We start from the raw sequence: 25,569 nt of genomic DNA, 5'->3' as shown, positions 1-25,569 counted from the left end.
AACTTTTGGGAAGTTCGAAAGTGCCGTTAGAGAGCGAGAAGTCCAACTGGAAGGGAGCAGACAGGATGGTGCACTTTTGCCCCACTGTGCTAGGCGCCAAAGCTCGCTCTCTCGCGAAAAGGGAGAGGGGAAATCGGGAGCTTTGGCTGGTCGCCAGGCTTTTCAAGCCGACGCCGTTCGTGTGGCTTTCAGTGTATTCAGTGCAGTCGTCTCGTTCGGTTCGTTCTAACGGTGAAAAGCGGAGGAAGGTCCTGTTCGGAGGACAACCTCAATACGCCACTCACACACGCACAAGTTGGCCCACACACACATACACAACCACGGACACCGACACGGACACGGGTGCGGTAGTCGAAAGTAAAAGTTGTCCAATGTGCAATAACGGTAAATAATAAATGAGCCAATGTGAGATATAGGCACGCAATGTGAAAAAAGCAGCAAAAAAAGAATTACAAATACTGCGAAATAATAATGTAGACCTGCGTGCCAGGATGCAAAATCAAATATGCAACACTTAAGTGAAACGCAATCCATAAAGAAAGTGTGCGAAAGTGCCAGCGATCCTTGAATATTCAAATATCAAACTGAAACGCTAACCTAAAAAAAGGAACCAGACTAATTTTAGAAAACCACACACCTGCCCCAGCCGATCCTTCAACTCTATTTTCACCTGTCAAGGCCACACGGCGGATGTGGAATATTTATATATAGGGGCAGCGAACGCACACCAAAAATATTGTTCAACTTTGTTTTCAGTTTATTTAAGACCGCCAAGGTCACGCAGGAATAAAACTTTTAAAGTGCCCCGAGAATTTAAGAAATAATTATGAGAAACACTCGGTCTTCCTTTTTAAATTTCGGGGTAAAATTTACGTTTTTCCCTTTTTTGAACTTTTGCTTTTGAACTTGTTTTTTTTTCGTTGTTAGCTCCCTTTGGGCCCATAAATTAGGGTCGCATTCTGCTTAACCAGAATATTTGCATAAAATGGGAAAAAGGGCGAGAAATGGTTTAAATACGCGAATCACACGGCTGAGATATCCGACACATGAAAAAGGAGGCCAATAAAAAATGTTAACAGGCTTTGATGGGTGGAGATAAACCAGACATTAAAGACCCTTTTTTTTTTGGCAGATACGAAAACGTGAAAATTAGAACAGCCAAAATTTCAAGGTTCATAAAGCTTGAGTTCCGAAACTTTTGAATAAGCCCAAATTCAATTAAAATTCAATCAATCAACAAAAGCCACCACAGAACAGGAACAAAGGACAAGATACGAGAAAAAGGTAAGCCCGATTAATTTTATTGAGCTAATTATCCGATAATTTCTTATTTTATTGTCTAGTTAACACCGATAATCGTGTAATGGTAAAAAAAAAAAACGCAGGAAAATCCCACACAATTGTGTCATTGTTTGTGCTGGGGTGTTGAGTGGGTGATGCCGTGGTTTTCCCGGTGGTGGAAAAGCGGAAGCAACGGGTGGCAAGGGCACCGTTCATTGTTGTATTTATTTGTTGTTTTATTTTTGTTGTTCCACTTTGTTGTGGCCAGCGGTTGGTCGGTGAAAGTGGCTGGACGATGGGTTCGGATCGTCGACTCAATTTAATTATAAAAATGACAAGAATTGCTCTGAGCACACACGTGCCTAAACACACAGGACCCGATGAACTTATTGACCGGTACAAGCGAAAGGATTGGGGAACAATTATTTTTGGACTATGCTAATGAAATTAATGGGGGCTGCTAATCAGGATTAATAATGAACAGAGTGTGACATATTTATTTAATGCCATTGAGTTATGCGTCAAGTGGGAAATCATACGCTAAGTCATGAAAAAGTTCCTTTTTGATCAAGATATTGATACAAAAGGGTTATTAAAATGTTTTACAAAAATATATAACACTTCACCTTTTTTTTATAATTCTCTTAAAATCGAAATAATGTTTTGTTTCCATTTCTGTGAGTAACGAGAGCAAAATGAAAAACTTTTTGATTAGCCAAAGGGATTACTTTGATTTTTCATCACCTTCTTCTGTAAGCTCAGTAAAAGTAACTAATATTCTCCGAAGAGTAAAATTGCTACTTTCCTATGCACAACATTTCTTCAAAAATAAAACATTTTATTTACCTCTTGCTTTCACAAGGTCATTTCTTGTAGCTGAAAAATTGAACATTCTGAACATTCTGCTCCCAAAAGATACCCAAATACATAAATTATTTTTGTTGTACTTAACCTTTTTCATTGCCTTGACTCCCATTGTACATTGTCTGCCCCAAATCAGCTTAAGTCCCCCAAAAAATTCATAAGCTTACTTAAACATGCGAATATTCTATAAATAAGAGTATATATGTGTGTGTTTGAGCAACTCGAAAGCGGGAAGATAAAAAAAGTTGCTCACAAAAGGCTTCCCAAATTGGATGGGTTGTTTAAAACTTTATAAAAATAAATAAATCCGAAAAGTACATTAATTTAAAAATACGCTCAACTTTTGAATCCTTTGGCATATGCTTATAAGATTTTAACGGAAATTACTTGTTAAGTTTAGACACTCTGTACAAAAGGTATAAACAATTTATATTTCAAGTCAGGACTTATTTGCAATATCGTTTCTTTGCTAAATAATATAGCATAACTGAGTTTGCTTAAAATTGTTGTGCTTTTTTTTGTAGCTAAACCAAAATGCTATGAATATATAATTTCATGACAAATTGCCTAAGAAAATTCAGTTTATTTAAATTAAATTGAGAGCTGATGATTTATTGGCTTTGTTTTGTTGACCCAAATTAAAATTCCTCTCCTATTTTCAATTTAATCAGCTCTCCGTTTAATAAACCGTTCTATTTTGAAATTGAACAATAAGTTTGAATATTCGGTGCAAATGCAACACAATACATTTATTGTATTTGCTTTAACATTGACATATTTATTTAATTTTAATATTTATGAATACCGTTTTTTCACCGCTTGAACTCTCTGCGCGTTCAATTTCGAATAAATTAAATATTATGCAAATGTTTGACAAATACCAGGAAATCAAAAGAAAACAAAAGGAGCGAATTGTAAAGCGAAAAAATAATAGACGGGAATTGCACACAATTGAAACAGAGAGAAGACATAATTAAGACGAAAATATATATGGGTGTTAATCAAACATAATTACCCCGGTCATGCATATTTCATTAATCGCTGTGGTGGGAGGTCCTGTAGGTGTGCTCCACTTTTGTTTGACGTGACAGCTGTCGTTTTAAATGTCACTACATTGATGACCCATCAATAGTTCAATTCAATGGGCCTTGATTCGCTCAACAAAAAAGGGCGACACGGAAAAAAATATGGTGTCAAAATGCATAAAAAATAATAATGCCAAGACTCATTGGTCTTTGGTTTTTAATTTCTTTTTATATAGATGTTCCTTTGGGGCAGTAATGTTTTCTGAATCCATAAAATATTGTTCGTTTTTCTTTGAGTTTTGTGTAGATTTATGTAAAATGAATTGAGTTTTATTCTTTTTTAGCAAATAGTATATGTTCAATATAATTATTATTACAAGAGCACATCGATCTTTTCTCCGTGTTGGGGATTAACTTATCCTTGGAACGGGGCTTTGTATGGGCGGCTACCCGCTTTTTAATGGAAATTTTAATGAGACGACGGTCTTTAATTATGCATGGACTTGGACTTGGGTTCGGGCGGGCCTTCGATGGGTGGATCAGTGGGTGCTGGTGGTGCGGTGGTTGGGTGGTTCGGTGGGTGGCAGGTGGGCGGCAGGATGGAGCCTGGTTAGCCGGTCACGCCCTGGCACTTACAACTTAATGCCTGGCCATCAGTGTGACGTGCTTAACCCACGACGGACCTTGGCACTAATTAAAACTAACCACCGACAGCAGCCACAAAACCAAAACCTAAAAAAAAGTAAGGTTGAGAAAAGGAAAAGCTACGCGGCAGGCATCACCTTGAAGCTTTTCCTCTGCCACATTTCGACAGTTTCCCTCGCCGTCGTCCATTGTTGGCGGGCGAAAGTTTTGTGGCACATTTCCCTCGGATTTGCCACGCATTGACAGCCTGAACTGGGCTGCTGCTGCTGCTGCATATTTTGTCAAGCTCTGACATTGCACTTGATGACTTTTCCTTTTCCCCATTTTCTGCCGTCTCTGGAGGACACAAATTTTTTTTAACTTTCAAACTGCCAGGGGGTCGGTTGAAAACTTTCAGCGACTCAGCTCGACAGTTTTAAATGAAACTTTTGCAGTAACTTATACTGTGACGAGAGCCTGGGTTTTGTTTCATTCCCCAGCCTTATTTTTTTCGCCTTTTGTTTAACGCTTTGTGCCCCATTATTTTGGATTCTGTCAGGCACTTTGTATCTCTCCTTCGCCATTGTCCCATTGCTCACTATAGAGGCACTCGGTTCGCAATTTCATTTGCTGCAGAAGCGAATAATGAAAGTTGTAAATAGACATAATACGATCAGCTCTGGGAAACATTAGCAAAAAGTTTTCCCGAAAATGGAATGCAAGTGCTCTCCAGGGTCCCCAAACAAATGCCGAATCGAGTGAAAAGTTATCTCCGAATTAGCCCTGGGTTCTATTGCAGTTTTTCATCCTTGCCTTCTGATCGCGAAAGGATTTATGGTGAAAGTTGCCAATGGGACCTAAATGAATACAGTCAGAACTTTAAATGGAATTTATATGAGTTTAAACATATTTTACGTGCCCGAAGTTTTTAATATTATTTGTGTTTGTCGCACAACAAAAATGAATTATGGACAAACTAAACTAAACTAAACTTAATGTGTTTTTGTTATTAACATAATATATTAAAATTGCAATGCTGATTTATTTGAAACAATTTTGTTGGGGTAAAAATTTTATTTTAAAATTCATTGAAAAGTTCAATGGTATTTTGAATTATTTTTTTCAAATTAATATTTCTCTCGTTCCCCATAATATTTTGCATAACAATTCCTATCTGTGTTTGTTTTCTCAACGTTTCGGCAATTTAGAAATTCCTCAATTCAGCCTCTGGCGCATTTAATATATTATTTGTTGCCTTTAATAAAAATCACATTACGAAATTGCCAACGCAGCGTGAATTTCAGCTCCATCCTCGCCAATTTCTTGGGTGGGACCCAAAAAAAAAGAGGGAAAACTGTTGTCGCCAGTTACAGAAACACATTCATAAAGCAAACAGAGCCAATCCAACAAGACAGGCGAGCCACGCGCCACCAGATATTGCAATACATATAGACCGAGAAAATAAGTCCTTGTTTCAGGTGGAAAGAGCAGGATGTTCGGAGTTTTTTTTGGGTATTTTTTCGTGGCAGGGACAACACAGCACGTGCCGACCGAGTCACCAACACAAACACACAAATTTCCATTTATTTTGACTTTGACGTTTGAATTTTTAATGAAATTCCAAACATTTTTAACGCCCCGAAACTGTTGTTTGTTGTCCTTCTCATCCGCAGACAGCTGAATCCCGGCATCCTGCAATCCTGGCTGGGCAGCAATCGGCTAATGAAGATGAAGTGAAATTGTGTTCGAGCCGAAATTAAATAGAATATAAATCGCCGGAAAAATGGCGGCGATTTGTCAGCCTCTGTCGAGCAGAACAAATGCAAAGTAGTTTACAGAACTAACGGAAGGATAACTACGAAAAGGCCACATCCTAGCGGGAAATTCAAAAGTGGATTTTCCTACATTTCTTTCTTGTTTTTTTTTGGCTTGCTGTTGTTGTTGCGGCAATTTCACGCATCGCGGCGGAATGATGATGACGGCAGGCGCTAATCAGGCCGCCCCCAGCCACGCCCCCCAGTTATTCCGCAAACACATTTTCAAATAGGTTTCCCAAGGCGAAAGAGGAAAGGAAGGACATAAGGCGGAAAGAAGGGAAAAGCCAAGTGGAGCGCAGGGGGTGGCACCGCGCTCACAAGTGAAATATTATGGCAACTTTTCAAATGGAAATGCGCCAGCAGCAGCAGCAACGAACGAATTTAAGGCAACGACCAGTGGCAGCAGCAGCAGGAGTGGCAGTAGCAACATCCAAAGCCAGGCGACAACGACAACATCCAGAGCTGGCGTCCTCTGACCCACCGCATTTCGGCACGGATTGCACAAGACTTGGCCCAGCCAGCTGCCAATCCACCGCCGACAGGGACGCCGGCAACCCACTCACCTGCAACACCAGCAACAGAAGCAGCAACATCGGCAACATCGGCGGTCCCAGCTGCAACATCATCCGCCACGTGGACCGCTGCAGCCGCCAAAGAGCGCTGATAATGCTCAGCATGCTCGTCGTTGTCATCGCTCTGATATCCGGCAATGGAGGTGAGTCAAACACTAAAGAAAACATTTTGAAAAATGTAGTTCTCAAGGAAAACTATGAACACATTATTCATATTTAAAAATTCCATTTTTAGAATTTTTCATATGAACACATTATTCATTTTAAAAAATTGCATTTTTAGAATTTCAAACTTTTGTTTAGAAGAGTAAATATTTATAATCAAAATCAGGGCTATCTTTAAAACCATCTTAATTAATACAGCTTAGCAAGCTTAAAATTATTGACAAGAAACTAAAACATATTTACAATTTATAAATTATTATTTTTTTTTGAAATTCCAATATACAACAAATGCAGATTAATATTCTTTTAAAAACAAAACTTTTAATTCCATGTTTTTTATAGTTGCCACTAAACTCTAGTACTCTAAGTATTTGAGTGTCTAGTCACTCACATAAGGGAACCCAAATTTTAGTTATTCACTGCCCTAAAAACTATCCAAAACTCATTGCAACTGAAAGGTGCACTCGGGAAAGCTTGATTCTGGCTACAGTTTTGGCATTATCCGCACAAGCCAAGCTCATTTTCAATTTCCATGGTTTTTTTTCGACCGGCACAAGACCAACAACGGGAAAAACGAAAACTTTAATCAAATTTTGTGCTCCAGTTTCCTTTTTTCTGTGTGGCCCATTCAGAAAAGTGCAATTGTTGCCAAATTGATTTGACCAATTTCATTTATTGATTTCGATTTTCGATATCATTCATTTTGGCCGTTGTCATGCCCAAATGAGTCAGCAGAAAAAGCGGGCCAAATCAAAGCGAGCCGGGAAATCAAGAGGGAAAATCTATCAGCATCGAGTGGCTGGAAAAACGAAAGTAAGCCACGTTGGCTCGGCAATTCGTTCTTACATAATTTTTGCTGTTATTTTTTTTCTTCTGATTTTATTTTGCTTTCTGTGTTCTGTTGCCTTGTGGGCTGCGTTTTTAGGTTAGGTAATTAATTTTGTGTGTCTGAAAAGTCTTGGGAAATCAATGTTTTGGCCAGGCCAAAAGGAACTCCCAGGCGGTGGAGAAATTCCAAGACCTGATTGCGTGGGTGTGAGCCTCGAGCAGAAAACGTGTGAGTGTTTGTGAGTTGGCATTCTGTTTGGCTATTTGACTTTCATTTTTCATATGCCGTGCGCTGACTTAATGACTTGCCTGCCTTTGGGCCAAATTCGAGTGCCGAGGCAGAGGATTAGCGCCGCGAAGGAGTTAAATCATCATTAGGCCCTAATGAACCGGGCATTCGTGGGCAGAGTAAGAAAGATTCACAGATAAAGAACATGCCACGGGATATTCAAATTAGATTACAGCTTTGAAGGAAAATCAATTCAGGGAAGCCTTCATTTATTCACAAACCATTTTAATTAATATTACATACTTTTAACTTTTGCAGTTCTCCACAAAAATGATTTATTATTAAGGCATTGAAACATATTTTGATTTATTCCTATCCGAATTTACTGCGGTTTTTTATCTAAGTAGCAGCTGTCCCTATTCTCAGTTCATCTGTTACTCAGTGAAGTCAAGAAAAGAAAAGAAAATAAGAGGAGGGAAAAGGAAAAGTTATCTCGCGGCCATTGAAGCTTGGCCAAGGCTAACCAACAATATTAACCTGCGGCTCAAATTACTGTGGCCGATTTCTAGCAGCGCCTCGTGCAATTCCAAAGAAAAATCACCTTCCAAATTGAACAAAAAAGAGAAGGAGGGAGGGTCCAGGAACTTTTTTCTTTTTTTTAGCCAGAATCAGGATAAAAGCCGCGCAAACAATGCTTAAGGCTTCTTGACAAATGGAAACCTCTAAATATTTAAATACACAATTCCTTTGCAAATCGTTTAGGGGCGCACAAATGATTTTTAATTTTTTAAGTGAATTTAAAAATTTAAGCGTGACTGTCGTTTATTTCTTCCTTCTGATGGTTTTCACCTTGGCGAACAGACAAACACACGCATAAGGGAGCTAAAAGTTTTGACATTTCAAATGTTTCTGACAACAACAACCGCAGAGAAACCCCCTTGTTAATAATAACTGTGCGGGCGTAAAATTTCACCAAGCCACGCGGGCCAACCGAAAGTGACAAGAGATGTGTGTGGAGATGGGAGAAGGAGACGGGGAGATTGGGGAAACCGGAAGCAAGAACAAGGACCAAGAACAAGGCAAAGACGAGGCTACAGATGAGCAACAGGAACATGCCCTGCGGTCTACTTGTGTTCAAGTTACTGACGTTGACGTCGACGTAACAAACCCGGACATAAGACATAGGACTCAGGACTCAGGACGCAGGACGTAGGATTCAGGACTCAGGACTCAGGACGCAGGACTCGGGACACGAGACATGAACACGGCATAGACTGCGACTGCCACTGCCACTGAAACTGAAACTGCGACCTCGCAACATGACTTTCTGATTCCTGCAGGGCGCTTTTAAGCCAAAACAAAACCGAAAATAAAGAAAAACTTTGAAGTAACGGAAAAAGATACTTCCAATACCCTTCATAAAAGATTTAACTAAATAACTAATAATATTTTTAAAATTCTTTTTTTTTTAAGCAAAATTTATAGATCATAAAGCACAGTAAAGGAAAAGATTAGATGTTATTGATATCTAAGATAGACGTTTAGCTATTTTATGCTTAAATAAAAGAGTAATAAAATCACTAAATAAATTTTAATTGTACTATTACCCATGAAATAAATTACTTGTTTCTTAGAAAGGATATCTATTTATTTTTTATGAACACATAAACTTATTCTCCCAAGTAATAATCCCTCCCTCCACATGGTTATTATAATACCGAAAAAAACGTAAAGAAATATTTTTGTTAGTGGTCTAATTTATGTTTGGCAGCCAACAGTTGACGTTGCGGTCTTTTGTCCCAGGCAGTCAATTTATTTTAATTTCTAGCCAGGGGCGTTTTATTTATTATCATGTTGGCCCAGGCCCCGCCCCCTTCCCACCGCCCCCTCCACACCAAAAACTCCCACGCAACAGACAAGGGGTGGAGTCAAGTTATTAGCAACATTGTTTGGGTCTTGCCAATTGAAGCCAGCCGGCGGAGCAAAGAGCAGGGCCAAAATGCAGACGGCTCCGACCGCTTGGCTGTCAATAGCAGTTAGCTTAGAGAAAACGATGCGGAGTCGGGGAAAAAGGGGAAATCGGGAGAAGGAAAACCTCCGAGGGAAGGAAAACGGTAAAGCCGGAGCCGGAGCTGAAGCTGAAGCAGTTGAAGCCGAAGCAGATGATGGAGGATATTCGACTTATCTGCTGGGAACATGGCCAGCGGGCCAAAGCTGATGCTCAGCTAATAGTTCGGGCAGTAAACTGGGATAGAGACGGCAACATACAATAGAAAGAGAGAGATATACTGGGAGAGATAAGGGAAGCATGCATGTAAGGATGTGTGCTAACTGGCGATGAGCTGAATCGCATATTACGTGACCAGAACTTTACAAATCGTAGGATTTTGTTCTTCAAGTTTATGCCATGTTATCAAAGATTTATTATGGAAAGTTTTGAAAATCCTGGAAAACAAAAATATGTTTTTCTTAGCCGTAAATATGGTAGTAAATCATATGATCTATAATATATTTTTCTTGAATTTTTCTAATTTTTAGTTATTAAGTTTCAAGAGTGATCTTGAAACATCGAACTTGTTGATTTATCTTTGCATTTGTTCTATATTAAAACTAAAAACAAAATCTTTGAAAAATATTTTCAAAAACAAGGAAAGTGCTTGATTTTTTATATTCTATGCAGTGACTTTTCAGTGACTTTTCACAGTGACCGAGTCACTGGTATCGCCACATTGGCCCATTCGACGACTGCTTTTCCGCAGCGCGACGTGCACAACATGTTTAATCTAATAAAGTCGCTAGCCAGTCCTGCCATGGCTTGCTCCATAAAACCGGTGGAGGAGAGTGTCATAAAAAGACGTTAGCTGCGACGTAATAAGCGTATCAAGTGCCCGGAGATATAGCCGGGCCAAGAGCGAGCGCTGCTGTGTGGGGGAGCTTAGTTTCTGGCCCAGACGCAGTGGCGTCCTCGCAGCTAAGTGATGGATAAATGCCGGATAAAAATTGGTCGTAACTACGACAACAACCGTTTTGCCCACACAAGCTGCCTCACTTGCCGTGGGGCTGTGTGGCAAAAACATGAAAATTTGATAAACAAAAAAATGGTGAACAAACAAAAAATCCGGAAAAATTTTAGAGAACAAAACAGAAAGTTCGGTTTACCTGCGAGAGAACCGACAACTTTGTTGGTTTGCCCGAAAAAGTTGTTAACGTGTTTTTCCCCCGATGGTGTGTGTGTGTGTGTGTGTGCGTAATACGCTAATTACCTAAATGGCTGCCACAAAAGGTGGCGGTATTGGGAGTCAGCTTGTTTGCAGTTAAAAGTTCTGGCCAAACGAGTTACAAGGTTTCACCCATTCGGTTTTCCAGTTGGTTGTTATGGCCATCGATTGAAGGACTTTATGGCATAGTTTCTGAATTTGAAACATTTGCCAACTAGAAACAACTTTGGGAGCTTTTAGGGAATTAAAGTCTTAAAAATATGTATGTATGGTTTTTGAGTGTAATGCTAAAATCCTTACAAAACAAAAATGAAAAAAAAATTGTTATTTCAAAAGGTGTAATAGAAAAAATACCTTATTTTGAAATTTGATAAGCAACAAAAATTTAAATTAACATTAGAATCCCAAATATGTATATAACTTAATCATATCCTTTTCAAAAGGTTCTTTATATTTTAAAAGTTTTTTAAGCTGAATTTTGGGTTACTTATTTGTTATATAAAAATCATTTACATAAGAACAAATGTAGGTACCTAACAAAAGTATGTACTTACTTAAATCACGAACTATTCCACTTTGTGAAATACATCACGAGATTTCAGCACTTGCTAATCTGCCACTCATTGTTTCTTGCAGCTTCCGCCGCCCAGCGTGACTCGTACAAATCGAAGGACGTGAGCAGCAGCAACAACGCGCTGCCCAACGAAGGAGTGGGAGGATCATCGGCGGCAGGAGCGACCGAGGCAGCTGGCCACACTGGTGGTGTTGCCGGAAGCGGAAGCGGCAACAATAGCAGCGGAAATGGCAAAAATGCCCAGCCAGCTGGCGGATCAGTTGTGACCTCCGAATCCGGTGCGTTGACAACCGATGCCAGTCGCAGTTCCACCGTAGGAGGAGTGGGAGGAGGAGGCTCCACCACCGTCACCGGGATTCCCAGCAGCAGTCTGCACAAGGCCAGCAGCTCCGCCGGCGGCAACTCGTTCTCGGCCCAGATGCCATCCGGCTTCCATCGCAACAGCATCGACCTGCTCGAGGAAGCCCGCAATGCGGGTCCCTACTTCGACAAGGCCTTCTCGAAGAACGTCACCGCGCTGCTGGGCAAGACGGCCTACTTGAACTGCCGCGTCAAGAACCTTGGCAATAAGACGGTGAGTAATAGCAGGAGAATGCATTCGAAATAAGTTTATTGAGTTGGGACACCGGAAAGACGATAATGGAATAGTATTTTTATGCTTTAAATAATTGAAAAGGGAATTAAAGTACGAAAGTAAAAAGTAAAGTAAACACCACCCTCAGAAATGTATATTTGCAAAATCAATAACTCTTTATAATTTCAACATGAGAAGAAAGTGGTGGTATTTCATTATTTTAATATTTACTTTCCCCTTTTTAATTCCATTAATTTGAAATTGGAAAAGGGGTTAAACAATTTTTTTAATTTATTGTTTGCAACTCCTTTGCTGAATCATGACTCAAATGTTGGGCCATCATTTGTCAATTTGGCTTGTAATTATCGTGTAATTCCTTTGTCGCTGCCATCAAATTGCGATTTGTGCCTGTGGCTGAGTGGCTGTCCCACTGTGTGTTTCGCTTTTTTTGGCAGGCTAATTAGCACGTTGACTGGGTCCACATGGCGGATAGAGTTTTCTTTTTTTGTTCTTTTTTTTTGGGGAGGAGAAGGCGGAAGAGGCGGAGTTTTGGGGCTGCTGGCTAATTGTTCCGCTTGCCAAAGAACAAAATGATTAATTATACCCAAACAGGAAACAGATTTTACTTTATTCAACTTTTCGTCGTGAGCGGAAGGAAGTGCCGCAAACATTTCACAAGCCCAATCTCCACCAGAACCACCAGAACAACCAGCACCACCACCACTTCCACTTCCGGTTAAGGCCTTCAGCCACCTGAATTTTAGTGGGTGGTGCCAGCAAAAAGAAACTATTCAAATGTCGGAAAAAACCCCCAAACTTCTTTTTGTTTTTTGTGTTCCGGGTTCTCGGCGGGAGCTCAGTCCTGGTTTTTCCAGGCCGTAGTCATTCGGTTTTCCTCACTTCCGGCGGCGTCGACGACCGGAGAAGGTCCCTGCCCGTTTTTCCGATAATAATATGTTACATATCCCGGAATCCTAGGCATGCACCACCCATGGGTGCTCCCATTTTTCGCCGAACTTTCCGACAGCCTGTGATTAGCTTTGGGCTTCTGGCTTGTTTGAGTTGCGGTTTCGAAAACTAATTTGCGTGATTATTAAATTGTAGAAAATGGGAAAGGGCACGCAGGCAACCTCAATTTGGGAGTGGAAATCGAGTGGGCTGAAGGCTAAATACTCTTCACCTTGCGGTAGGACGATATGAAAGTTTCTTGCGAGAGGATGTGGATAGGAGTCCTTTCCCAGGGATAACTTCATTAGACGTGTTAAGTGGGATAACTTCATCGATCTCTGGGTTCCCATGTCATCTGGAGAAGGAGTTAATTAATAAGAGGACAAACTCTGCAGAGTTGTGAACTTGATTGCATAAAGTGTACGTGCTTAGACTGGATAACCGGAAATAACTTTCAATTAGGTGATTATTGAAAACTATAATATTAGGTAATAAACAGTTGCGTGATTTTGTCTTAGGCTTCTGTGTGAAATTGGGTATTTTAAATTTCAAATATTATAACTTTTAACAAAATGACTTACGCCAAAAGGCAAACAAATTTCATACATTTTTGAGTAGCATTTGTGCGTAATTTATATAATCTTGAGACCTTATATCCCCCATAAAAGGCTATTTACCAGACAGCTTAAGGAAAATATCCATTTCTTCCTCGTCAGCAGCCTCGAAAAAAAACTCCAACCCCATTAGGCAACCTGTAAAATATATTCATTACCTTCGTGTGGCAGCTTAAAATCTAATTAGCTTTCAGTTCTGTGGTGAACCACAAGCCCACCCAAAGGCCACCCATTTCCGACCGTTTTTTCCTCCAAGGTTTCCCCATCCTCCCCGTTTCTCCACCCCGCAACCCCCTTCCACCTGAAGTAATACATCATTGCTGCTGAGATTTGGCAGCATCTGGGTGAGAATTAAGCTTGTGCGATGCGAAAATGCCAGGGGAAAAAGATAAAGAAAAAATCCTTCTGTTTTATGCTTGTGTGTGTATACGTGTGTATGTGTGTGTATGTGTGTGTATACGTGTGCTCTTTGCTTCACACCGTCTATAATGATAAACAGCGAACGGATGTTGATGGTCCCTGCATTATTAATGACGTTTTTCATTTGCGCTCTGCTCGGGAAAAGCTTTATGCTTTACTGCCAGCCACATACAGAAAGAAGGAAATTCTAAAGAAAAATGCAGACCATTTAAGAGAAAAAAAGAAGGAGGTTACACTGGATAGATAATTACTTTTACGTTATAAAGGAGATTTCACTATTTTTACTGAGTTTTTTTTGAGTAGTTTCGTTTGATCCATACACATAAACCCACTTGTCTATCAACTCATTGCAGAAATTTAATTTTAAAAGATTTTACTTTATGTCAAAATCAATCAACTAACATGCCAAATTTTTGAATTTTGAGATGTACATTTCATTAGATAAATTGGAATCAAAGTAAATTTCTTTTCACAATTTATGTATATTTCTCGGCTTCACAAATTGAGCAGTAAAAAAATATTTACAGACTTTGATGTTCGTTTGGCAAGCAGTAAATGAATGAAAATATTGATATGCTTAAAATTTTACGATACTGTAAACAAGCTTTATGGGCATAAAAAGTTCAGCAGAGCGGGAAAAACCCGTGGAAATTTGTGAGAAAGAGGGGAAAAGTTGTTGGCCCACTCCTTCGGTATCACTGTTCGCAGACTTTAGGTGTTAATTACATGCAACTTTGCTTAAGCAGCTGCCAAAGTTTACCTTTGTGTCTGGCAACTAACACCTGGTCCAGGCCACGCCCACTGCGCCCCTTTTTGGCCCGCTGCCCCGTTTTTGCCGACCTATCATCGTTCATAGCGCCCCCTTCCTTCCGGCCGGGAATTTCTTGTCCATTAACTTTGGCAAAGTCGTCCTCGTTCATCGTTAGGCAGGATGTTGCTAAGCTGTTGTCATTGAAATTGAAAATGCTAGCAGCTGACGTATGACACGCAACACGGCCAGGCGTGTCCTCCCCCCCTTTCAGCACTGGCCCACTCGAATTTGAACCCCATCCACCTGCCCCAGGCAACCCTAAATCACTTTGCTCAAAAATGTTGCTCCTTTGGGCGAGAAAACCTTGAAAACGCGGCAGGTGGTTGCCAAAGGAATTAGAGGCGTGATTTAATTTGCAGCAAGAAAGTGTAATGTTTAAATGCTGTTATATAAATATTTAGAATTGAATATTAATTTTATACATATAATGGAAAATATTCGTAACAAGATAAAGTACATAGTTTGATTAAATTGAATGATTTAATACAAATTGTAGATTACTACTTTGTTCCATAACTTTTTCGAGCCACTAACAAACAGTAATAACTAATTTAGTAAGTTAAATGTGTAAAACCTTTCTCCATTGATTTTTATTTCTCTCAGTATCAGCATGTGTGTCCGCCCTTGTTAAATTCAATTCAAATTGTCTCACAAAGGTCTCACTTCAGCCTCGTTCCTGCCTCTCAAAGTTTTCTTTGCCAAACACAATGCCAGGCAGGGGAAAATCTAAAAAAAAATCATATACAATATTTCAAAATAAATTTGCATTTTACACGTGTGACTTTTATACAAAGGGCAAACCCCTCAGCACGGTTCATTCAGGCAGCTGCGTTTGAAATCGACTTTTTAAACTGTTTGGCAAACAAATAAAATCTGAAATCTTAAGTTCCTCTGCTAAAGTTTCGCCATTCTCCAAATCATTTCAGATGTTGCTTCAGGTGTCGTGGGTGCGACATCGGGATATACATTTGCTAACAGTTGGCCGATACACATACACCTCGGATCAGCGCTTTCGAGCCATTCATCAGCCGCAAACCGAAGACTGGATGCTGCAAATCAAGTACCCGCAACATCGCGATTCCGGCATTTACGAGTGCCAGGTTTCGACCACGCCCCACATGAGTCACTACATTCACCTGAATGTCGTTGGTAAGTACAGAAAATATAAGTTTACTTATTAACCAAAAATGAAGAGAATCTGCAATACATCTCATAAAATGTTAATGTTTTCCTAGACTAAGAAAAACAAGTTATTTATACTTAGTTAGCATTAAGTATTTATTACTAGCATTATTTCGCAACGAGTTTTTAAAACTTTTCTTGCTTAAGAGTAAGCCAATCTTTACCATTAACTTTTACACTTTACTGGAATCTTAAACTTTCCTTTTGTACAGAGCCACCCTTTAAAAGTGTCGCCTTCACCCTCTTGGGATGCAAAAGTTTCGCATTAAACTCGAATTGAATTAAATTACAAAAGAACGAAGTGTAAAGGCAAAACATTTCCATTTCACCTTTCGCGCATTTCAATTGCGTTGGATGAACATAATTTTCCCCTTTCAGTGCCACTCAAGAATGGACTTCCTTGGAATCTTGTACCCAGAATCACCCAAAAGAGTCCTTCCTCTTAGCTAATTGGTATTTTATTTCCTGTTACGTTCACAGCGAAATTCTTTTAATTCCACCTTTTTAATTGGCGGCCTTTCGTCGTTTTTCTCTTTTCAGAACCTTCAACGGAAATCATCGGGGCACCCGATTTGTATATAGAAAGTGGTTCCACTATAAATCTTACCTGTATCATACAAAACTCACCAGAGCCGCCAGCCTATATCTTCTGGAATCATAATAATGCTGTAAGTTGGAGTTCCCCAATGCCCTCTTTCCCCTGCTATTTTCCATTTTCCAGGACACGCAATTACTTTGGGGCGTCATTATCGCTTCCCCTCCTTTCCCCCATTGCGAAAAACCCACGAAAGTCTGGGAACCCTTTAGTGTTCAATTTAGTAACTTTTAAATTAGCTTTGTCGGGCGAAAACTTTCCTTTTCTCGTTTTGGCGTTTTTTTTTATATATTAGGAAATGCCATTTAAGGGAGGAAGTGGAAACGGAGCTTGGGGAAAAGGGTTCTGGCTGGGGCTTTAAATGGATTTTGGTTTTGTTTGGAACGAACCACGTTTTAGTTTCCACTTTAGGTGTTTTACCCACACTTCAGGCCTTGGCCCCTGGCTTATTGTATCGGGCTTTAAGGGTTGACGGTCCTCTATTGTTATGTATTTTCTATAGAGTCAGCAACAAGAAAGGGAAAAAAATATTGCCATTAGTGCCCGGAGTTCTTCCTTCTTTTCTTCTGTTTTTTTTTTGTTTTTTGTTCCCCGAACAGATTTAATTTTATTGTTTTGCTTCGGTTTTATTTGCAATCTCTCATTCCTTGCTTTGCATATTTTTCCGGGTTCTCCGTCTTATCTCCGCCCACTGATTTTAATTTGCCAAGTGTGCAACAGTGCGTATGCGTAATCTGGACTCGGTTTTATGGCTTAGAAAATTGTAGGGCTCATTCCCCCTCACCCCTTCAGCCGAATGAAAGTGTAGAAAAATATTTTATGACTTTCAGAAGTTTCCTTCTCATCCGCAGATTATCAACTACGATTCGCCGCGCGGAGGAGTTTCGGTGGTCACCAATAAGGGAGATACAACCACCTCCTTCCTCCTCATTAAATCGGCGCGTCCATCGGATTCGGGGCATTATCAGTGTAATCCATCAAATGCGAAGCCCAAGAGCGTCACGGTACATGTGCTCAATGGTAAGTAAAATCAACGACAAGATACCCCCACTCCATTTTGGCCACAGGACATCAGCCAATAAAACAATGGGTCGTGCACAAAAAATGGGGGATTTGCCAAATGAATCTGCGCAAAAAAGTGAACTAAAAAAGGAATGCTGATGGGTTACACGACAAGTTTTGGTCTGAAAAAGAGAAATAATAGAAGTGCATCCAAATAAAAGAAGAAGTCGAAATGAACTAATGGTGTAGACAAAAGGTTTTAAATTGCATTTGCATTGCTTGTGTGGCAGGTTGGGAAAAGTAAAATTTAATTGCAGAATTTTTCTATTAAAAGAATGACAAAACATTTTAAATGTATTTTTTATAGAGTTTCAACATAAATAATTTTATATTTATTTTGTTTTATCTATTTGATACGTTTAATTGAATTCTGAAGTTTGTATTCCAACTAAAAAACACTTTTGTAACTACTTTGCGAAGTACCTCAGTATTTAGGTCTTAATTAATTACCATGGCTGTCTTAAGAAGCCATTAAACAAACCTAAGAGGTTTTTAGGATTACTTAAGCGTAGAAGTAAACACTATTTTAATTTGAGCGCGCTTTAAACCAAACACTATTAGATACCAATAGCTAAGTCTAGTGCCCCGCCGAGTTAAGCAGTGACAGTTTCTCAAGAATTCCCTTCTTAGACCAAAAACCGAGATCCAAATCCCCCGAGAGCGGTTAATACTAACGAACAGGCCAGAGTCAGCGTATCAATGGCTGAAATCCGTCCAAAGGCAGCCATAGAAATTGCAGCTGCTAAAGCTCCTCGGGCAGCCCAAGAAGTGACACAAAAGCCCAGAAAGATCCGGGGCAACCTGAAAAGGGTCGCAGCACAACATGGTGCCACAGAGTGCCGCTGGGCAGAGGAAATCCAAAGGGGAGGAGATAGTGAGTGAGCAACGAAGAGGTGACAATAACTATGCAACAAAGTGTTGTTTAAACTCAGCCGAACTAAGTGAAAACATCAACAGAAGAGTGTAAGCGAATCGATTCGGAAGCCAATGGGCAAATATTGATTAGTGGATCGACTCTTCTAACAAGTTGGAAACGATGGGGAGTGGAATAGCGGGGAGTTGTCTATTTTCAATTTTTCCACGTACATTGGGTTAAACCAGACGAGAGCTCAGCTAAGTGAAAACTGCTAAAATTGGCACGTGAAAATTATAGGGAATGGAGCGACAGTTTCTTTCCCCTCTTTTGCCCCTTGCCCCTGTTGCATAATCATTATCCTCGCAGCCCCCCATTCATTTATCCTCATCTGCTCCTGTCTGAAGCCAACCACTCTGGCAGCCATCAACGTTTGCCGAGCGAATCTAGCCGGGGGGTAAAATCTGAAATTCAAGGGGCATTCCAACATTCGAGGGGCATGTGAACTTTATAAAGGTATTTGTAAGTGTATATCGTCTAATGGAACTAGAGAGGGCTATAAACAGAGAAAAATTACTTAATCTTTTTTGGATTTTACTATTGAATATATATGATGGTTAATAATATGAAATGTTCAAAGGGAAATAATGTTTATAATTAACAACAGCATTATCAAATAAACACTATTTTTATATATTTGTTTTCACATAATTTAGTATCAAAAGTAGAGTATTTAAATGCACTTCTCTTGCAAAGTTTGGGGTCTTGGCCTTCTGGTGAATCTGGCACGCGTGCCACATGAAAATTATGTTTATGTTACGCTTCTCCCTCTCTGAATGTCTAGAAACGCTCACAGCGGTAGCAGGAAAAGCTGGAAAAGCTAAAACAGCAGTTGCTGCACGCTACTTCCTTTGCGACTTTCACTAATGTCAAGTTGTCGTCGTTGTCGCAGCTACCGTGTCTGCTAGATAATGTCACACGGCGTTGTCCTTTCGCCGAGCACACACAATTATGCAGGCACTGAGAAAAACATTTAATATTAATGTGCTTCAAAACCAAAAAAGCAAGAATATATGAATATTATTAATCTACCCTTTTTAAATAGTTCTTAAATGAAAGTGTATTGTATTTAAGAACAAGTTAGGACCTCTTTAATGTTTTTTATGTGGAAGTAATTCAAAATGGCGTTTTGGATGTTAAATAATTTGTAGCATACTTTTGAGGGTCTTTAAAAGAAACTTGATAATTACATTCAGAATCTTGTTATAAATAGTTATAACTATTTAATTGGGAACATTTTTTTTATGTTGTATTTTAAGTTAATTTCTTTTCTCCCAGTGTTTACGTGTGTTGGGGTTCTGCATGAGGGGCTCTCATCCCCGTCAGCATATTGCGCATGCAATGCGCGTTGTTTCCGTTAACTGGTTTGGCACACTTGTTTCTGATTATTATTATGTTTTGTCTCTTGTTCTGCCACTTTCACCATTGTTGTTAGCCGTTACATTTTGCTTTGTCTGTTTGTTATTATTATTATACGCCCGTCAACGCGGCTGTTGTTATTGTTGCTGTTGCTGTTATTTCTGCTGGCATTCCGCTTTTGTTGTCATCGCGTTGCAGTGCAAAGTTTTCCACTTTTACTCCTCCGCGCCCATCTTGTGCTTACTCTTTGCATTACTTTGCTTTTTATTGTTTATTGTTACCTTAATGCATATACGGGCTTGTATATATGTGGCATAATATACTGGTTTGTATATATGTGGCACACTATAGAGCGACAATGAGAGTCAGGGGAATTGTGTTCTTGCTCGGCTTGCCGCATCACCAGCGACATCGACTTCAATGGGGTCAGTGTTTTCGGTCTGGCTTGTCCCCAGACTTTCCGACTTTTCGCGACTTTCTGGCTTTCATTTTCTCTCGAAGAATGAAGGACTTAAAGTGCATGTTGTGTATTTCATTCCACTTCGATTCTGGCCAGCTGCACTGCATCAACAATGTTTTGCTACTTTAAGTGCATAAAAGGATATTAAGGAGAGACATAAACTTTTTTTTGATGCCTTCACTTTGCTGATGGGGAATTAAAAATTCCAGTAAAAGAAGAGAAGAAAGTTTTGTGACAGTTGTTTCTCGCGCTAAATAAATTGAGTTCTTGTTGAATTATTTATTGAAAAACATTTGAACGTTTTCGCAAGCATTTTGCATTTTTATAAAAGGAATTCTGACCCAAGTAAGCCGTGCTCACATTTCTCGAAAGAGTCTTTTCTGCTTTTGTGTTTGCAAAGTCGAGCTGCAAGTTACAGGTGCATTTTCTGCTTTTGTTCTCGGATCTGTTTCGCCAAAGTTGTAAACAGTCAACGTTTTCACTAGTTTTACTGGTTTTATTTGCCGTCGCCTTTATTTCCAGCCGCAGAGCGAAGGATTCTTTTTGTTAGTTTTATTTGGCTGCTTGCCGGCTTGTTGTTTTGACTTTTGTGACAATCCAAGTATTGTTTCACGCTTTCGGTTTATCTGTGCAGTTTTATTGTTTGACAGCCTCTCGGATGCCACCACCCACTGCCCTTTTGTGGAAGCTGGTAATCCGGTTAGTGTTGCCGGATTATGTGGCGTTAAGGCGGGGAATTTGGCTGAAGAAGGGGTAACCTTTAGCCTTTTTAAACGGTGAAGAATCCTTAAAGTAAGTTTAAAGGAAAGTGGTTAAAGTTTAAGCACAAGAAGAGTTAAATATTTGGGTTAAAAACATGTTTACCTATGAGGTATATTATATATACTATAATTATCATATAATATTATAATTTTTTGAGATATCACCAACTTTGCTGATATTTCCCCCTTTGCACACCCATCTACACTTCACAAAACAAACTTGTTAACTAGTTTTCAGTTACCCCAATGTCTGAGTATAAGGACAGCAATAAAGATGTAAATTAAACAGGTGTTTCCCATTCCGTTTCCAGGGGAGTTCCCAGCAGCAATGCAGCACGCGGCACCAGTGCGTCCTCCTCCCTCGCCCATTCGCTGTCTGTTTGTGTACCTGTGTGTGTGCTTCTGCAGCTGGGCGCTTGCCGGTGGATCGCTGCGCTGCTGGGCTCCGCTCTGGCCACGCCCCCGCCCCCGCCCGACCGAGCCGCCCAGCGGGAAGAAGGGGCTGCTGGATCGCCAGGACATTCTCAACTTGCAACAGGCAACATGCGGCACTGCCTCGCAAGCCTTTTAAGCTGGCGATGGCGATGGTGTTGGCGATGGCACTGGAAAAGCTTGTGGCAGCAGAGGAGGACACTTCTGCCACACCGCCTGTCGCAGCAACTGAAACTACAATCAACAAGGGAGGCGGCAACGAGTAGGCAACTCTTCGAGGCGGACATTAGGTGAGCTCACCGCCCAACCACCCCCTCAAGGCCACTCTAAACTCAACCGTAAGCTGTAACTATAATAACTATAAAGTATACATACGACATAACTCTATTGGCTATTGCGTTTTTCTATGAATCAGCGACGTATACGTAATATTTAGCACAAAACTAAAACCAAAAACCGAAACAGAAAACATAAAACATAAAGGATATTATGTACTACTTAACTATAGAGAAAAATACCGAAATCAAGCCAAGTTGTCGCCTTTTTTATGTACGACTTTGTATCATACAATGAAGCTGTCTAAGTCTTTGGTTCTCTTAGAATTGGAAATTGTGTAAATAGGCTGCATAGCAAACCTAGAGGCGCTTTTTTTCGATCGACTCTCTCCGACCTTTGTAACTTTTATAGCCAGAAATTTAGCAGACAGACTCCTCTTTAGCAAACAGCTAACACTGCATTAAAAACAAAAAAGGAAATAGGAAAATTACATCAAGGAGGAAATATTTTCCAGCAAATACCAGAACAGGAAACGCTTCTCGACTGCCACTTTGCGACTGTTCCCTCGAAGGCAAAGCGAAATTCTCATTTGCATTTTGCGAAATCCTAATAGACAGATAAATGTTCAACCGAAAGGCAATTAGCAAAACGCAAACTAAAAACATTCAACTTCAAGTACAGGCTATAGAAAAAAAAAAAAAAAAAGGAATCCTAGAAGTTAAAGCGAAAAAAAATGTATAAAATATAAAAGAAACTTAAGCCCAAAGGGGGAAATTTAGCTACAAGTTAAAGCAAAACATACAAAAAAACAAAAAACGAAATGAGAGGAAAAAACAGAACTCGTTGAGGGGAGAATTTTTCTTTTGGCTGCATCTGAATGGTTAGAAATTAAGTCATAAAATATATGAAAAGAGAAACCCTCGAATAAGTTGTTTCGTTTCGTTCTTGTTTAATGTACAAATTGAATAAACGTAAGTATTACCCAACGTGCAGAGAAAAAGGTTTGAATTTAGGATACAATCGGCATAGATGGAAAATTGTTGCACATTTTACAAATTTATTTGTTGTTACTCAATGCGAACGAAAATTAGTCAAGTGTTAAAAACAAAAAACATTAAAAAATATCAAACGAGCTCTGGGTAAGAAGTGTTTTACATCTAACTACAGTGTTGAATTTCTATGATTATTCTGACGTGTTACAAGTGTTTTTTCTACCCATCTTCCAATGGTTTATTTTCCATTTTCCATTTCCCGTTTTCATTTTTCCTTTGCCATTTGAGAACTCAAGGCTTTTGTCTGGCTAATTTCTGTCATCACACCAAACTTTTGCCATAGAGCACATAGACCTAACGAACTACATAAAAAACAGAATAAATTCAAATGTTACAGAAAAAAAGAAAAAAACTATTGATAGAAGAGAAAATAAATGCGAAAAGTTTCATTAATCAAGCTAAGCAGTAAGCATAAATAAAAAATAAACAAAGATAACAGACAAAAACTATTAAACTACAGCATGAGTATTCAGACTAAACCAAGTCCCGACAGGTTTTCCATAAGCTTTTTCCAATTACCATGTAAAATATCAGCAAAGCATATACACATTCAATATATATTCATATGAAATTTCCCGCCAGTAATTTCTATTTAAATTGTGCAGGCAACACAAACGGAAAAAAACGAATTCAAATTAGAATTCCCATTGTGCTTGATGAGGCGTTTTATGGTTATACGATATTTATTGCAAAATTACTGTCAACTGTTGATATTCGTCAGTCAAATGCACACCAAATATTCTTTTGTGTGTGTTAAATATTCAAGGTGTTTCCATATCACTCTGCTCAATAAAATTCTTTTCAAATTTCCAATTTCATTCGGCATTTCGAATTGTGACAAATTCTTGAAATACTTTTAGTCTAAGCAAACAGAATAATGGATAAACATGAAATGAAAACTAAGAGACCGCATAAAACTGAAGTAAATATTGTATATGTAAATGTGTATTTATAAAATTATTATATAAAGAAAAGCTATATATATATATACATTAAAAACCTAGTTTATTACACACACAAAACCGAAAAACTGAATCAACAATGTTATTAAAGCTAAACAAAAACGTAACATTTGAAAGTAACCTTCAATTAAATATGAGCCACACAAAAATACGATAAACCGAAGAGCAAAACGAAAGGGAAACTGGAGTAAAACCGAAATCTTTTAAAAGTGTAAGAATTTAAAATGTGCAAAAAACGAATGAATGAATGAGAGAACTGGAAATAAAAAGGCGAAACTGAAGAAGTAAACTAAAGCATATTATGTCAACTGTTAATTGAGTTGTTTTAATGGCCAGACTCTGGATGGATGGGTGGATGGGTTAATGGCCCGACAAATGCGTAATAAATTATGCGTAAGTAAAAGTGAAACAAATCCTGGCTGCTCTACAACTAACTGCAAATAAAACAAGGTCAAAACCCATTTTTCATGCCCGGACAAAGGAAGCCACGCGGGGTGAGATGTGGCATAAGCGATAATATAATGAAATGGGATTAATCATACGACATGTAGGCCAGCCCAAAGGGAGGCATAATGAATGCCGAGTCCTTGCAGCACATAACACACACTAACACACATTTACTGGGTTAACATGGTCTAGCTGCCTCCGCAAACCCCTCTTTCCCCCCTTTTTTCTCCGCCATCAATTTAGAGCCCTTACAACATTACGTGCCATTACGTTACGTGTGGCCTTACGTCGCCCGTTTTTAATAAATATTAGCACATAGTTAAACAGTTGAGCGCACGCTGATGGAAAATCAATACATCCGCCCTGCATTTCCCCGATTTCCTCGCTCCTTTCTCGCTGCAAAGTATGCTACATACACATATTTTATTGACGAAAAGTTTCGCGGAAAAGCGAGGGAAAGTTGAGGGTGGACAGTGGGCTGGATTTTATGCAAAAAAACTCAAGGACAAGTGGGCAATAAGCGAAAAACTTTTATTGTTTAATGGCGGCAAAAGTTTGCAGAGAAGAAAATATGAAAATATGGATTCCATGATGCATTATTGATATTAAACAACAATTCTTTATTTCAGAGATACAAATATTACGGAGCTATTGTATTTTACCAATATCAGAAATGTATTTAAAAAGTACTTTTTTGGTTACCAACTCTGCAGTTAATTTTTTGCTGTGTAACTTGTTTGCGGCTGCTGTTGTCGCCGTGTCAAGTTGCAACAGCGGCAGCAACAACATCATCATAATGCTTCGTATATTATGTCCAGCCCTATAATTTCCTCTTCCATATGCATGACTTTTCCAACCCTTTCCCCTTACCCCATTCCTGTTGTCACAGGTTTTCCGCAAGTCCCCCATCCATGTGTAATTCGGCATTTTCAAGTGCTGCAACTGCAAAATGCAATTTCATTCGGTGGCATACTGTGAGCTGCAATGTCACTAAAAGTGGGCGTCGGAGGAGGCGTGGCACACCCGCATTATAATGCAGCAGTTGTACGGAGCCGTAGGTGTTAATAGCCTGTTTATGGATGTTGCGCCAAATGCCGATGGAATGGGGTCTAGCATATTGGGTTTTGTGTTGGATTAGCAGCCGTTCGCTGCTGGAAGTTGAATTTTCGCAGCAAACGAGCAATGAATCTATCAAACAGATGGGGATTGTCTGATTGGTTAGGTCAGGATTGCAATTGGTAATCGATCAATGGGGAATTGCCGAAAATTGTGAAAGTGAGTGATATGATTGGAACAGCGAAAATTATTGGAGGTTAATGCAATGGAGACCAGTGGCTTGTTCTTTGCGATTGAAAATATCCTTTCTTTATTTTATAGCAATTTTAATATGATGTTAATACACTTCGTAAAAAAGATTGTGTTTTTAAGCAAATATGTTATGAATACAGTTTTTGCCGTCTCTTTGTCCTGCAGCTTATTTTCCTACCATACCGAAAAAACTACA

General features: G+C 39.4%; 1 protein-coding gene across 5 annotated transcripts; it reads left to right on the top strand.

The window, feature by feature from the left end:
- The first annotated feature begins 206 nt into the window (after positions 1-206).
- Positions 207-23,941, top strand: LOC108098954. Of its 5 annotated transcripts, none has more exons than XM_017202163.2 (8): positions 207-384; positions 1,133-1,284; positions 5,468-6,326; positions 11,260-11,771; positions 15,491-15,713; positions 16,287-16,414; positions 17,193-17,361; positions 21,186-23,941. In XM_017202163.2, exons 3-8 carry the CDS (start codon positions 5,942-5,944, stop codon positions 21,620-21,622), a joined length of 1,854 nt encoding a protein of 617 aa, XP_017057652.1. In that variant the 5' UTR covers positions 207-384; positions 1,133-1,284; positions 5,468-5,941; the 3' UTR covers positions 21,623-23,941. The 5 variants fall into 5 exon arrangements, with proteins under 5 accessions (XP_017057652.1, XP_017057651.1, XP_017057653.1 ...); XM_017202162.2 differs by having other exon boundaries at positions 17,175-17,361; XM_017202164.1 differs by having other exon boundaries at positions 17,175-17,361; positions 21,208-21,569.
- Positions 23,942-25,569: the final 1,628 nt, after the last annotated feature.

Source organism: Drosophila ficusphila, unplaced genomic scaffold (assembly GCF_018152265.1).
Source record: "Drosophila ficusphila isolate 14025-0441.05 unplaced genomic scaffold, ASM1815226v1 contig_791, whole genome shotgun sequence".
Classification (NCBI taxonomy): Eukaryota; Metazoa; Arthropoda; class Insecta; order Diptera; family Drosophilidae; genus Drosophila; species Drosophila ficusphila.
This window is presented reverse-complemented; position numbering and strand designations above follow the sequence as displayed.